This window comes from Spea bombifrons, chromosome 3, assembly GCF_027358695.1.
Source record: "Spea bombifrons isolate aSpeBom1 chromosome 3, aSpeBom1.2.pri, whole genome shotgun sequence".
Taxonomy (NCBI): domain Eukaryota; kingdom Metazoa; phylum Chordata; class Amphibia; order Anura; family Pelobatidae; genus Spea; species Spea bombifrons.
In genome coordinates, this window is record NC_071089.1 from 1,918,776 (window position 1) to 1,930,877 (window position 12,102).

The following is a 12,102-nucleotide window of genomic DNA, read 5'->3' on the forward strand; positions in this document are numbered from 1 at the left end:
ACAGTATAGAGCCTCGGCAATAACTGCATTTAAAAAGAGACGGGGAGAGGAGAGGGAGAGGAGAGGAGAGAGGGGGGGGTGGGGGAGAGACATTTAAATACATAAAGAGATTTAACAAAGGACAGGAGGGAATTTATTTCAAAGGAGGAGAAAAGTTACAACAACAGACCAGAATCTAACACTAGAGAGTCAGAGTGGGTAATGAGTGGAACAGCCTCCCAGCAGAGGTGGTAGAGGGTAATACAGTGAGGGTATTAAACATGCATGGGGTAGACATACGGCTCCTGAATCTAAGACGAGACCAACGACTGATTAAGGTTTGAGTCTTTACAGCAGGAAAAACGGGCGACAAGATGGGGGCCGAATGGGGCCGATCTGCCGACCGATCTGGGTGTCTCCGTCAAAGTGTTCCACGTCCCGGCCGTTTATAAACAGCAGCAGATATTACCCTCTAAACGGGTATCTTCTATGGGGATGCCTACCCTGCGCAAGAAATTTTAACCCCTTGAACGCCTGTGTGTTAGAAACAAAGTTTGCAAAACCCTAAAGATGACCCATCCTGGGCGTCTCCGCAGGTCACCGAGGGCCGTAAATAAACCCGCAGGACAGAAAACCGACGAAGCTGACAAATGCAAAACCCTCCGTGCGCCATTTCTGAATTTTAAGGAAATAATTTGATGGAAGAACGTGGTGGAGTCCCAGGACCACGGCTGGACGGAGAGGAACGTCTTCCTTCAGCTGGACCACCTTCTCCTCCAATACGAGACGCATCAAGCTTTAAGTTCTTATCTCGCCTTCCTTTATGTTGATTTAAGTCACTGCTATAAAAATCAAACCCTGTATGCGCGTTATCGGCCCCTGGGTGCTCATTTGGCGCACCTTGGTGAATAAGAGGCAGCATCGGTGAGCAAATCCTCCTCTATGCACCATCCAAGCAGCAGTCATCTAATTGTTCAGCGAATATGTATATCGCGAAGGACTCCACGAGGGTCCCGGCTCAATCACCACACTGAGCTGATGCTTTATGGCGATGCTAATGAAGTCCGTTCCTCCATAGACTTTCATTAGTCAGAGAGTCTGTCTGGTAGATTAAGACCGAGCCATTCTATTGTTCCCCACAGGCAGTATGATAAGGAGTCGGGGGGTTTAGTAGATCGGGGGTCAGATAACAGAGCGAGAATCATACAAACGGCTGATATGCAGCTGCCTGAAAACTTTATATTATGGGGCAAAAACTACAACTGGGGTAAAAAAGAAAACAGGAATCCTTTTGGAAACGTATTTTTTCTACAAAGCTTCTTTCTCACCCAAATCTTACAGTAATGCTTTATGAGCGTCTCCTGGCGGCCGTTCTGTCAGCGAGGAAAAGTAGGCGCCAGGAAGAGATCGGTGGTGGGTCATTGAAGCTGTTTTTTAATTGGTTGCCGTGACGATTATGAGTAACGTTTGCTTAAAAGTTTTAAAAAAAAAGTTAACTCAGGATGGGGGACGACACGGCCCGGACTGGCCAAAATTACCTTTATAGGCTTCCTCCCGGTTCTCTGAGGCTTCCCACCACTCTATTTCCTTAGAAAATCAACTTAATTGAAAACTTCGTTTGGCGATTAACCTCCAGAACGATCGGAGAAAAGCAGAGTTTGCCGGAGAAATGAGGCGAGCCGTCCTGGCAGGCGTTTTCAAAATGCTTTTAGGTTTATTGAAAGAACAGAACGTTCCAGAAGCCGTTCGCGGATCGTACTAAATAAACGCTGGGAAGGGGGGGGGCTGCAAAAAATTCACCAAAAGCCACAAATCGAAAAACGACAAAACGAAAATTAACAAAGGAAGATACTTCGGAAACACGAAACACGACGGAGCAGTAACCTGGCAGCGCCGGTCCTATGATGAAAATATATTATTTTGTTGAGACCTCACGGACCCCTCCGGCCCAGGTTTCATGTTACATCCATATGGAAGCCCGTGTCACGAGGACCCCGAAGCCCTTTACCGCATGCAAATCGGCGCAGGCATTCTTTAGTTATTGGAATTATTTTGTTTCATTTAGCCCCACCCCTGACCTGCCCCCAGTGAAGACAGGAAGTGTACCTCAGTATGCTTCTAGCAAGATACAAAACTTCCCTTCCAGACGCTGGGATTAGCAGCAACCAATCACATGAACGCTGTCTGAACACTGAAGAGAAACTATTCCAGCTTCTAGATAGAAGAATCCGCCGCATTCTATTAGAAGGTAGCGATGTGAACGTTTTTTATGGTTTTTCATCAGAAATACTGCTTTGAATGTTCAGGCAGCCGCATCGTTTCCTACAAATCCGGAGCTGGGTCTGGATATTTATCACATTTTGTTCATCAGCTACAGAAACTCTCACGCAGGTTGAAACGTCCAACTGTCCAATGAGAGGTCTGTCCCAGGTCTGTGTGACTGCTGGTCAGAGACGCCAGGTGTCGGCGCAGGCACAGACTACTCCGCGTACGGAGCCCGCGCTACGCCTCTACCCTGCGGAAAAGGAAGGGGCTCGGCTTAACGGGGGGGGGAATCTGTAAATCAGAGCACATCCGTCTCCATACGACAAGTCATCTGACGAGAAGGAGCAGTCCCTGGCGCTGCTCCTCGTTGGTCAAAGAGGGCCGGACTCGGGTAAGAATTGAAATATATTTAAGCAGGACGGGCGAGAGGTGTTTGGTGGCTTCTCAGATGGAACCCATGCGCTGCTGCGGCCACCATCTCTCCCTTTTCTCCTTTTCTCTTTCTCTCTCCCCTTCTCCCCATCTCTTTCCTTATTCCGATGGTGGGAGTGTGAGGTATGTATGACATCATACCCCGGGGCACAGCGTCAATAGCAGGTGCGCTTTGGGGGGGAGCACCGTAACAGAGGTCTGCATGAACCGGCGCTCCCTTATTTTTGGGCTGACTTAGAAGAAAGTAAGCGGCCGGTCACCCTCCCGGCTGCCTCCCACAGCAGAGGCTCTGACGGCCGTCGCTCCCCGCCGCCGATCTCCTTAACATTTTACCTGTTTTATGAAAACGCAAGATCTTTTTTTTTTTTTGAAGTCGTGTTTGCAGCCGGTGACTCGATCTGTTCTATAAAGTGAGTTCCTCGGTCTTATTACCCCTTCCCTTGTGGATTTATCCTGCGGATCCCCCCCCCGACGCAGCCGCCGAGTATAAAGGCGACCTGATCAGGAGGCGCCGGCAGCAGACACTGTAAAGGTTTAGTGCCGCGAAAACCATTAACTCTTCGTGGGATGGAAGGGTTTTTAGTTTAGTGACTTAAACACAGACGGCATTGAATTGATGCCCGGGCTAACGAGGATCGAGCTCGGGCGGAAGCCGCTGTCTCTCGGGCATGCGCCACCGCTGGCCTGCACCCCAGTATTTGCTGTAAGGAGGCAAAATAAACCTATCACGGCCGTCAGTTACGACTCGGCGACACACATCACACATCACCCGCATTTAAAAAGAAGAAACAAGACATTTTTTTTTCCGCATTTACTGCATTTCACAATAACTAACATTCAGAGTAACCGCGAGAACGAGCCGCCATCGACGTCATCCAACGAAAAAACCCTTTCCGGATTAAATACGACCGGCAGCTCGCTGCTTAGCGAATAAGCCCCCAAAATAGGGCCCCGGGCTATCTGCTTCTGCAAACATACGTGTCACATACGTGTAGATGTGAATGTATGTTAGATATTTATGACATATGATAAATACGCACATCCAGCACCGGCTCTTCTGTTATCGCACTTATTTTAAATAAACTTCACGATGAATTTAATAAATTGTAACATAAAAACACAAAGTGGGGCGCGCTCGCTTAATGTGCGTCGCCCGATATGATTGCACGGTAACCCTCCGCCGGCCCCGCGGAGTCTATGGGTTTCGCTGTACGGAGACGCCGGGACTTCATATACTCATCAAGGAAAATAAACTACATCTATATGTACAGGGTCTCCGGGGGGGGGGGGCGGCCCCCGGCGTCACCGGATCAAGCGCTTCGTACACCGCGTCCAGCCGATAAACGGCATTTTCACCCCATCTGATCCCGGGATTTTATCATAAGAGAGAAATAAACCCGGAAAACGCATGAAAACGAGGCAGAAACCCCCCCCCGCTCCGGAGAAAAAAATCAATAACGATCAATAATAATAACAGCGGCTGAGAATCCGATCTATTAGCGGCCCGGAAAGCAATCGATTCCTCTATTAGTTGGGCTCCGCTGCGAGGCGGTTAGTTTGTGTCTCAATCCGCCCAATCACATCGCGAGGTTTCCGCTGGGGGGCCGCGGGGGTCTTAATGAAGACTGAAGAGCAATTTTCTCGCTGTGAGCCTTCAATTCCCTCCAAGAAACGAGGCGGAGGGCCGACTTCCAGCGCGTCGAGAGGGAGGGTACGGGGGACGCGGTCTCTGCCGTCACTGCTGCGGCCCCCGGCGGTTCTGTTCAGTCAGCGGATGCTGGGAGTTGGCGTGTGACGTACGAGGGGCTGCGGATAACCCCTGCTGGGCGGCATGGCTCTGCGTGGATGACACACTTTCTTCGCTGACTTCGTCCTTGTGGGAGAAAATCTGCGCCGGACACTCGAAGTGAACACAGTGAAAAACCTGACAACGACAAGAGCGCCATCACTACATATACATTATACATTATACATCATACCGGGGCGCTGATTCATCTATACATTATACCGGGGCGCTGATTTATCTATACATTATACAGGGGGCCGGTCACTGATTTATCTATACATTATACAGGGGGCCGGTCACTGATTTATCTATACATTATACCGGGGCCGGCTCGCTGATTTATCTATACATTATACCGGGGCCGGGGCGCTGATTTATCTATACATTATACAGGGGCCGGGTCACTGATTTATCTATACATTATACAGGGGCCGGTCACTGATTTATCTATACATTATACATTATACAGGGGCCGGGTCACTGATTTATCTATACATTATACAGGGGCCGGTCACTGATTTATCTATACATTATACATTATACAGGGGCCGGGTCACTGATTTATCTATACATTATACAGAGGGCCGGTCACTGATTTATCTATACATTATACAGGGGGCCGGTCACTGATTTATCTATACATTATACAGGGGCCGGTCACTGATTTATCTATACATTATACAGGGGCCGATCACTGATTTATCTATACATTATACAGGGGGCCGGTCACTGATTTATCTATACATTATACAGGGGGCCGGTCACTGATTTATCTATACATTATACAGGGGGCCGGTCACTGATTTATCTATACATTATACAGGGGCCGGTCACTGATTTATCTATACATTATACAGGGGCCGATCACTGATTTATCTATACATTATACAGGGGCCGGTCACTGATTTATCTATACATTATACAGGGGGCCGGTCACTGATTTATCTATACATTATACAGGGGCCGGTCACTGATTTATCTATACATTATACAGGGGCCGGTCACTGATTTATCTATACATTATACAGGGGGCGGTCACTGATTTATCTATACATTATACCGGGGCCGGGGCGCTGATTTATCTATATATTATACAGGGGCCGGGTGACTGATTTATCTATACATTATACAGGGGCCGGGTGACTGATTTATCTATACATTATACAGGGGCCGGGGCAGTAACGTCCCCGCAGTCATTTAATGCGTATTCCGCCATAACGTTCCATTTCTTCCCAATATTCAGTAAGTTGCCGCCGGCCACCAATTCGTCTTAATTTGATTTCTATAGAATGGGAGAGGCTGGCGGAGACGCGCGGTTTAGTGAATACTCCCTTAGCGCGGACGTCACTCGGGATGAACGCGGCTCGGACTCTCAGGGCGTGGAAAAAAACACGTTTCACGTAAAAGGATCGCGAGAACGCGGCGCTTCCACCAGCTGATGGGTAACGTCTCCCACCGGTCGCCCCCCCCAGCTCTTACCTCGTTGGCCGTGTTGTGAGTCCCCACTATCCTGATAAAGCAGGCGGGCTGCCGGTCGAAGGTAATCGTCTGCCATGACCTGGGGAGGAAAAACAAAACAGCTCAATGCGCTGGGAGGATATTCTGAAAGATGGGCTGCGGAGGCAGCAATGCAGTTTACCCTGGGGCAGAAGGGCTGGGGGGGGCAGTACACCTGCTGCAAACCTGGGGGGCAAATTGCCCTCTTCGGCGGTGCTGCCTGGTATGTCGGGGAGATCTCTGCGTGCCTTTGAGATATGACATCATACCCCAGGGTGGATTTAAACCACCGACCCCCGCTTCTTGTAGTTAAAGCGTCTCAGGGGTCCAGGGGACCCTCATTGTTATTCCAAACCCGGTGGTCCGCGCTGCCCCCCTTAGCCGGTGCCTTTCTGCTGATCTAATAAGCATGTCCTTCCAGCTCCGCGGCTCCGGCCTCAGACGGGGGGAGATTGGAAAAGGACGAGAAACTGTGTTTGTGATGAAGCCGTCGGCCGACGGCGCACCACGCTGGCTTTCTGAAGGCTGAAGGGCCAACGGGGGGCCGTGGAGGTGACGCCGTCCCTCGCCTGCCCCAAATAACAGGCGAGAGGTTCTGAATCTGAGACGGCTCCGGATAATCATACCTTCAGCACAAGATATTCGCGCCCCGGCCCTCGGGGGCCGCAGAGGTGACGCTCTGCGCATGTAAGAGAGTCATTCTTTTTATATAAAGCGTGTTTTGTAGCGTTTTTAATGAAGCATAAAGAATGGACCAGACGGCATCATGAATGTCCTGAAATCCATGTTTTTCCCCCTAAAAGCAGAGAATGCATTTATTGGCAGCGATGCGAGGGTTATTCTAATACCTGGGGGGCATCTGAGGAGGAGGAAAAATGATGCCCCCCAAATAACCCTAACCGAGGCAGGGAGGCGATTGGTGATGATTGGTGAGTGGTAGATAAGTGGAGCAGTCTCCCAGCAGAGGTGGTAGAGGGTGATACAGCGAGGGTATTAAACATGCATGGGATAGACATACGGCTCCTGAAACTAAGACGAGACCAACGACTGATTAAGGTTTGAGGAGGAACAGAAAGACTAGTCGGGGGCCAGATGGGGCCGATCTGCTGGCGGGTGTGATTTGCTCGAGATGTTGCCCTTTAAGGCGGAATAAAGTGAAATTAGGGACTTTTATTAATGTCATTTTATAGAAAAGGATAAATTTACATCCGGCATTTCAGGCGATGACAAGAACATCGGCCCGCAGCGCTAATTGGCGGCCACGACGGGGACTCGGAGCTCATCAGGGCCGCCAACAAACAGCCTCCGGACGGCGCTCTCCGGACGTCAGCCCAAAGAGCACAATAACAAGTTCTCTGCTCCGTGTGACGAGCGGACTTCCCGCCGGCCGACATCCATCACGCCGAGATAACCTTTCCCCGCGCTCTCCCCGGCAAACAGGAGCAGAAACACCGTCTCCGACGAGACGTCTCGCCCTACAGCTCCGAGAGCTACAAGGAGAGCCGTCAGGGAGATGATGGCTGCCGGGGGGGGGGGGCGCCGGTGATGATGACGGCCCCGGAACTAAAATTACTTTTATCAAAGTTGGAAAACTTTCTCTGACTTAAATCAAAAGGGGGGCGAGAATTCAGGAAACCCCGGTAAATGACGACGAAGTGGAGAGGCTGAAGAGGCTGTTATTGTGAGACGGAGATTAAGGATGAAGCGCGAGGAGCTGAGCGGGGCGGACGAAGCGAGAGGAGCGCGCAGGTTGGACGATGCGATGGATGGACTCGTCACCTCGGCAGCAGACGCTCTACGAGCCAATCCCTGCACATATCTCCCGGCCGAGGAGACAATATTTATAGCGGCCATCGTTATCATCATCACCTGCAGGGGACCTTCGTCCGGTCGGCGACCGTCGTCCACTGCTGCTGGTCGGTGGAAACCTCGATGTAGTAACTGTAGCTGCGGTCGTCGCAATCCCATAACAGCAACCTGCGGAGAGACGGGGGGGGGACGGAGCATCAGACAAAACATTCATCGGAGGGAGGGGAGTCAAGAGACCCGGAGAGAAGGCGGCTCGCTAATCGCCAACAACTGACCTCCACTACAGCCGTTCAGTTACACGGCCCCTTACGGCCCAACCACGCGCATGTTACGGATACGCTAAATCACGCGATACCCCACTGTCTGTCTGTACCACGGGAGCAGCCATCTTAATTTCATGCTCTCGGGATCTGCAGGATTATTCCTCCCCATTATGCGAGCCCCGTTCTCCTATTCACATCGAGCAGTCTGCACTCGGAGGCTCAAATCGATGCAGAGAGACAACGAGAGATCCACGCGCCGCGCATGAAGAAAGAGCGTGTGAAGCGATAAGCTATGGATCGGGGGGGGGGGGGGCAACAATCTTCAAAGAAAGTTCAGAACTCATTAAAGGAGAATAAACGGTTTATTTATCATTTATTATTTTTTATTTATCAGCACGCTGAGACCCGTCTCCCCGCGACGAGCCCTCTCCCCCGACACGCCGCCGGCGGACACAAAGAACCCGTTAACATTTACAAACATCGCGACCGCCGGGTTAATACACCAATAATAATAATAATAATATTAATAACACCAATGATAATAATAATAATAATAACGATAATAATAATAATAACGATAATAATAATAATAACGATAATAATAATAATAACGTTAATAATAACGATAATAATAACGATAATAATAATAATAATAACGATAATAATAATAATAATAACGATAATAATAACGATAATAATAATAATAATAACGATAATAATAATAACGATAATAATAATAATAACGATAATAATAATAACGATAATAATAACGATAATAATAATAATAACGATAATAATAATAACGATAATAATAATAACGATAATAATAATAACGATAATAATAATAATGAGAATTCTAGAACCTAGTGAACTACATTGATAATAATCACACAGGAAGCCGCGATCAGCGCCCCTTCGCTGGGTGACAGGAACGTTCACAGCGTCTGAAAGTGGTTGTTTTTGGCATTATTTATCTTTTTTTTCTATGTAAACGAGGTGCTATAAGACGGCCCCCGGGGGCCGGGAACTATTCAGCCGCAGCAGCCGAGGTTCTGTCCGTTACCGGCATGAATATTCACGGGTTAATCCCGCGGCGATAAATTCCGAACGAGACGGGGCGGCAGACGCGTGGAAACATCACCGAGATGCGGGGGGCATAAAAATTATTAAACTCGCCAATATATCTCGTGCTTATTTTGATAAAAAACACTGTTTATCTGTTTTGGGGATATTTCATTAAAAAAAGGACTATTTAACAATTTATCATTAAAAGCTACCGTATTTTGAAAGTTATTTCCCTGCGAGGAGATTTGGTGATTTGGAGCTCGTGGTTTAACGCTGATAAATGTAAAGTCACGCATTTTAGGAACTAAGCCCCGCTACTGGGTAACGAAGGGGTTAAACATAACCGCGGCGATCACGCAGAAGGTTCTACGGAGGGGCCCAGAACAGGCTGCCGGGGGGGGGGGATTGGTTCGGGATGTCGGGCATCACTCTGGCGCTGGTTATCTTCCGCGGGAATTGGGTCGTAAGAGTCTGAAATAAATTCCACTACTTTCGTTACAAGCGGGTGCGTAAAAATCCAAATAAGACAGGAGAGCCCCCCCAAAATGTTTGATGCCTACGGGCTTCGCTCTTAAATCTTGTTAAATCCGCCTAAGGGACGCGTTCTGCACCAAAGCTCAGTCTTTACAAACGCCTCAACCTTTTCTTCTATACATTTTACAAACTTAGCCCTGCACTGGGGCGGAAAAACGTTTGGTTCCCCCCTGGTGGCAGACGGTGGCAGCGCCGGCACCCGCGGAGGAGTAAGGCGGGTTTTACCTGCGGGTTACGCCCAAAACGCGACGTCACGTGACCTTTTTTTACAAAGACATACAGAGAAAGGCTGAATCACCCAGAATTCCGGTGGTCAGCGCCACCTGTATTATTCATTTACCTTGCAAATCGCCATTTTTCATTTATAGAGATTTTTTTTCATCTGGCTGGAACTCCCCCAATTAAAATGTTAAAAAATATTTAAAAAACAGCTTTTTGAGCCTGAAATATCAGCGTGAATTTAATTCGCTTTTGTAAATAATAAAAGAACTAAAACTGGGGTTTTTTCGGTTGAATTTGGCGCCGTCCTGATCCAGCGGGATAGAACTTTAAAGTAACATTCTGTTTAAAACTTGTTTTATTACCCATTTTTCTTCCTAGTTTAGTGAAATCCCTCTATGTGGTCCCTAAATTAGATTTTTTCCTCCCCAGAATAAATCTTAAACTACTTTTTTTCTCCTGAAGACGTTAAAATCCCGGCGTTCCTCGCATGCGATCGGTTATTACGCTCCCCGTTACCTTTTATGCCGCTTAATCTCGGCAGGTTTCTGTTATTTAAATTTTAATGTTTTTAAACGGCATGAAAATGATGTCATTATCTCCCAATTACCCGTTCACAGAGCGCACCGGCAGCGTTTATCTCCGGCGCGGAAAAATCAGAAACCCTGAGCCGGCAACGCGCGTCCCCTTCACCAAAACCAGCACCACAGCAACGGGACCCCCGGGCCACCTTCACCAAAACCAGCACCGCCGCAACGGGACCCCCAGGCCACCTTCACCAAAACCAGCACCGCAGCAACGGGACCCCCGGGCCACCTTCACCAAAACCAGCACCGCAGCAACCGGAGAGGGAAGGAGGGGGCCGCATATTCCTCGTGGAGTGCGATCCCCGAAGGAGACCTGGTGTCCATCGCAGCGTCGGCACGGTGATCACTAGACATTTTTTTGTTTTTCTTCACTGTGAAGCCGCTGACCTCGGGGCTTCAATAAAAACATTTAAAAAAAATGGGACCAAAGGGGCACAATCACCATAGCAATGGAGCAAAAGGGGGACCTTCACCATGGCAACAGAACCAAACGGGCACCTTTACCATAGCAATGGAACTGAAGGGGAACCTCAACATAGCAACAGAGCCAAAGGGGGACCTTCACCATAGCAACAGAGCAAAAGGGGGACCTTCACCATAGCAACGGAGCCAAAGGGGGACCTTCACCATAGCAACGGAGCCAAAGGGGGACCTTCACCATAGCAACGGAGCCAAAGGGGGACCTTCACCATAGCAACGGAGCCAAAGGGGGACCTTCACCATTGCAACAGGACCATCGGGGCACACATTGGTTTCACTATTTTCCGGCGGGCGCAGTTTCGGCCGGCAGAGACGATACATTTTCTGTCTCACTCACCTGAGTGAGCCGATGACGTAGGGCTGAGCGAGCTGCACCACGATGGCCCCGCTGCCCAGCTGGTGGCAGGTGTAGCCAGAATCCCAGTCGTAATTCTTCGTGTCGCCGTTGAGCAGCGCGTTCCGACACCGGCTGACGCCCTCTATCACGCTGGCACATTCACCGACGGTGGCAACGTTTTCTGCGGGGACTGGAAAAAAAAACATGGATTCTCAGAAATTCTCGTAATATCAGAAAGTTTCGGCCAATCTCTGCTCAGCTAAACACTTTGTAGCAGTTTATGGAGACTTTAATATAAAAGGATACTTTAGTAACTCGTCCCTCGCACGCCAATCGTGCAAATGGGCCAAAAACAATTTCCCACACATTCACTCGCACTCACACTCTCCGAATGTCTCCCCACCTTCACTGACCACTTACGTGTCTCGCTTCTCCGCTTCATCTCTAGCGTCTTCTTCATCGGCATCTCCGCGGACACGACCTCTCGGTGACCTCTCGTGAACTTGCGCGAAATGGCGATATTCTCGGCAGGACCGGGTGGGAGGCTGTCACCGGAAGCGCAGCAGAAGTTCACAGAGAGGTCACCGAGAGGTCGTGTCCGCGGAGATGCCGATGAAGAAACAAGAAGGTGAAGAAGATGCTAAAGATGAAGCGGAGAAGCGAGACACGGAAGTGGTCGGTGGGGAGACATTCGGAGATCGTGAGAGACATAGTGAATGAGAATCAGTGTGGAAGATCGTGAATGAGAGTGTGAGCGAGTGAACGAGCCCAAAAAATGCTAACAAGAGTTCTGAGCTTTTTGTCTCGTTTTCAGAGATTTGTTAAACCTGAATGCACTCTCACCAGTCG

General features: G+C 49.1%; 1 protein-coding gene across 1 annotated transcript in view; it reads right to left on the minus strand.

Annotated features, from left to right (window-relative positions):
* Positions 1-4,330: 4,330 nt before the first annotated feature.
* The window catches only part of BTBD9 (BTB domain containing 9), a 28,412-nt gene continuing 20,640 nt past the window's right edge, over positions 4,331-12,102 (minus strand). The window contains exons 8-11 of the mRNA XM_053459543.1: positions 11,254-11,443; positions 7,829-7,936; positions 5,942-6,020; positions 4,331-4,600 (exon numbers count right to left, since the gene is read on the minus strand). Of these exons, the coding sequence (XP_053315518.1) occupies positions 4,412-4,600; positions 5,942-6,020; positions 7,829-7,936; positions 11,254-11,443 (566 nt within the window). The 3' untranslated portion in view covers positions 4,331-4,411. The remainder of the gene's footprint in view (positions 4,601-5,941; positions 6,021-7,828; positions 7,937-11,253; positions 11,444-12,102) is intronic.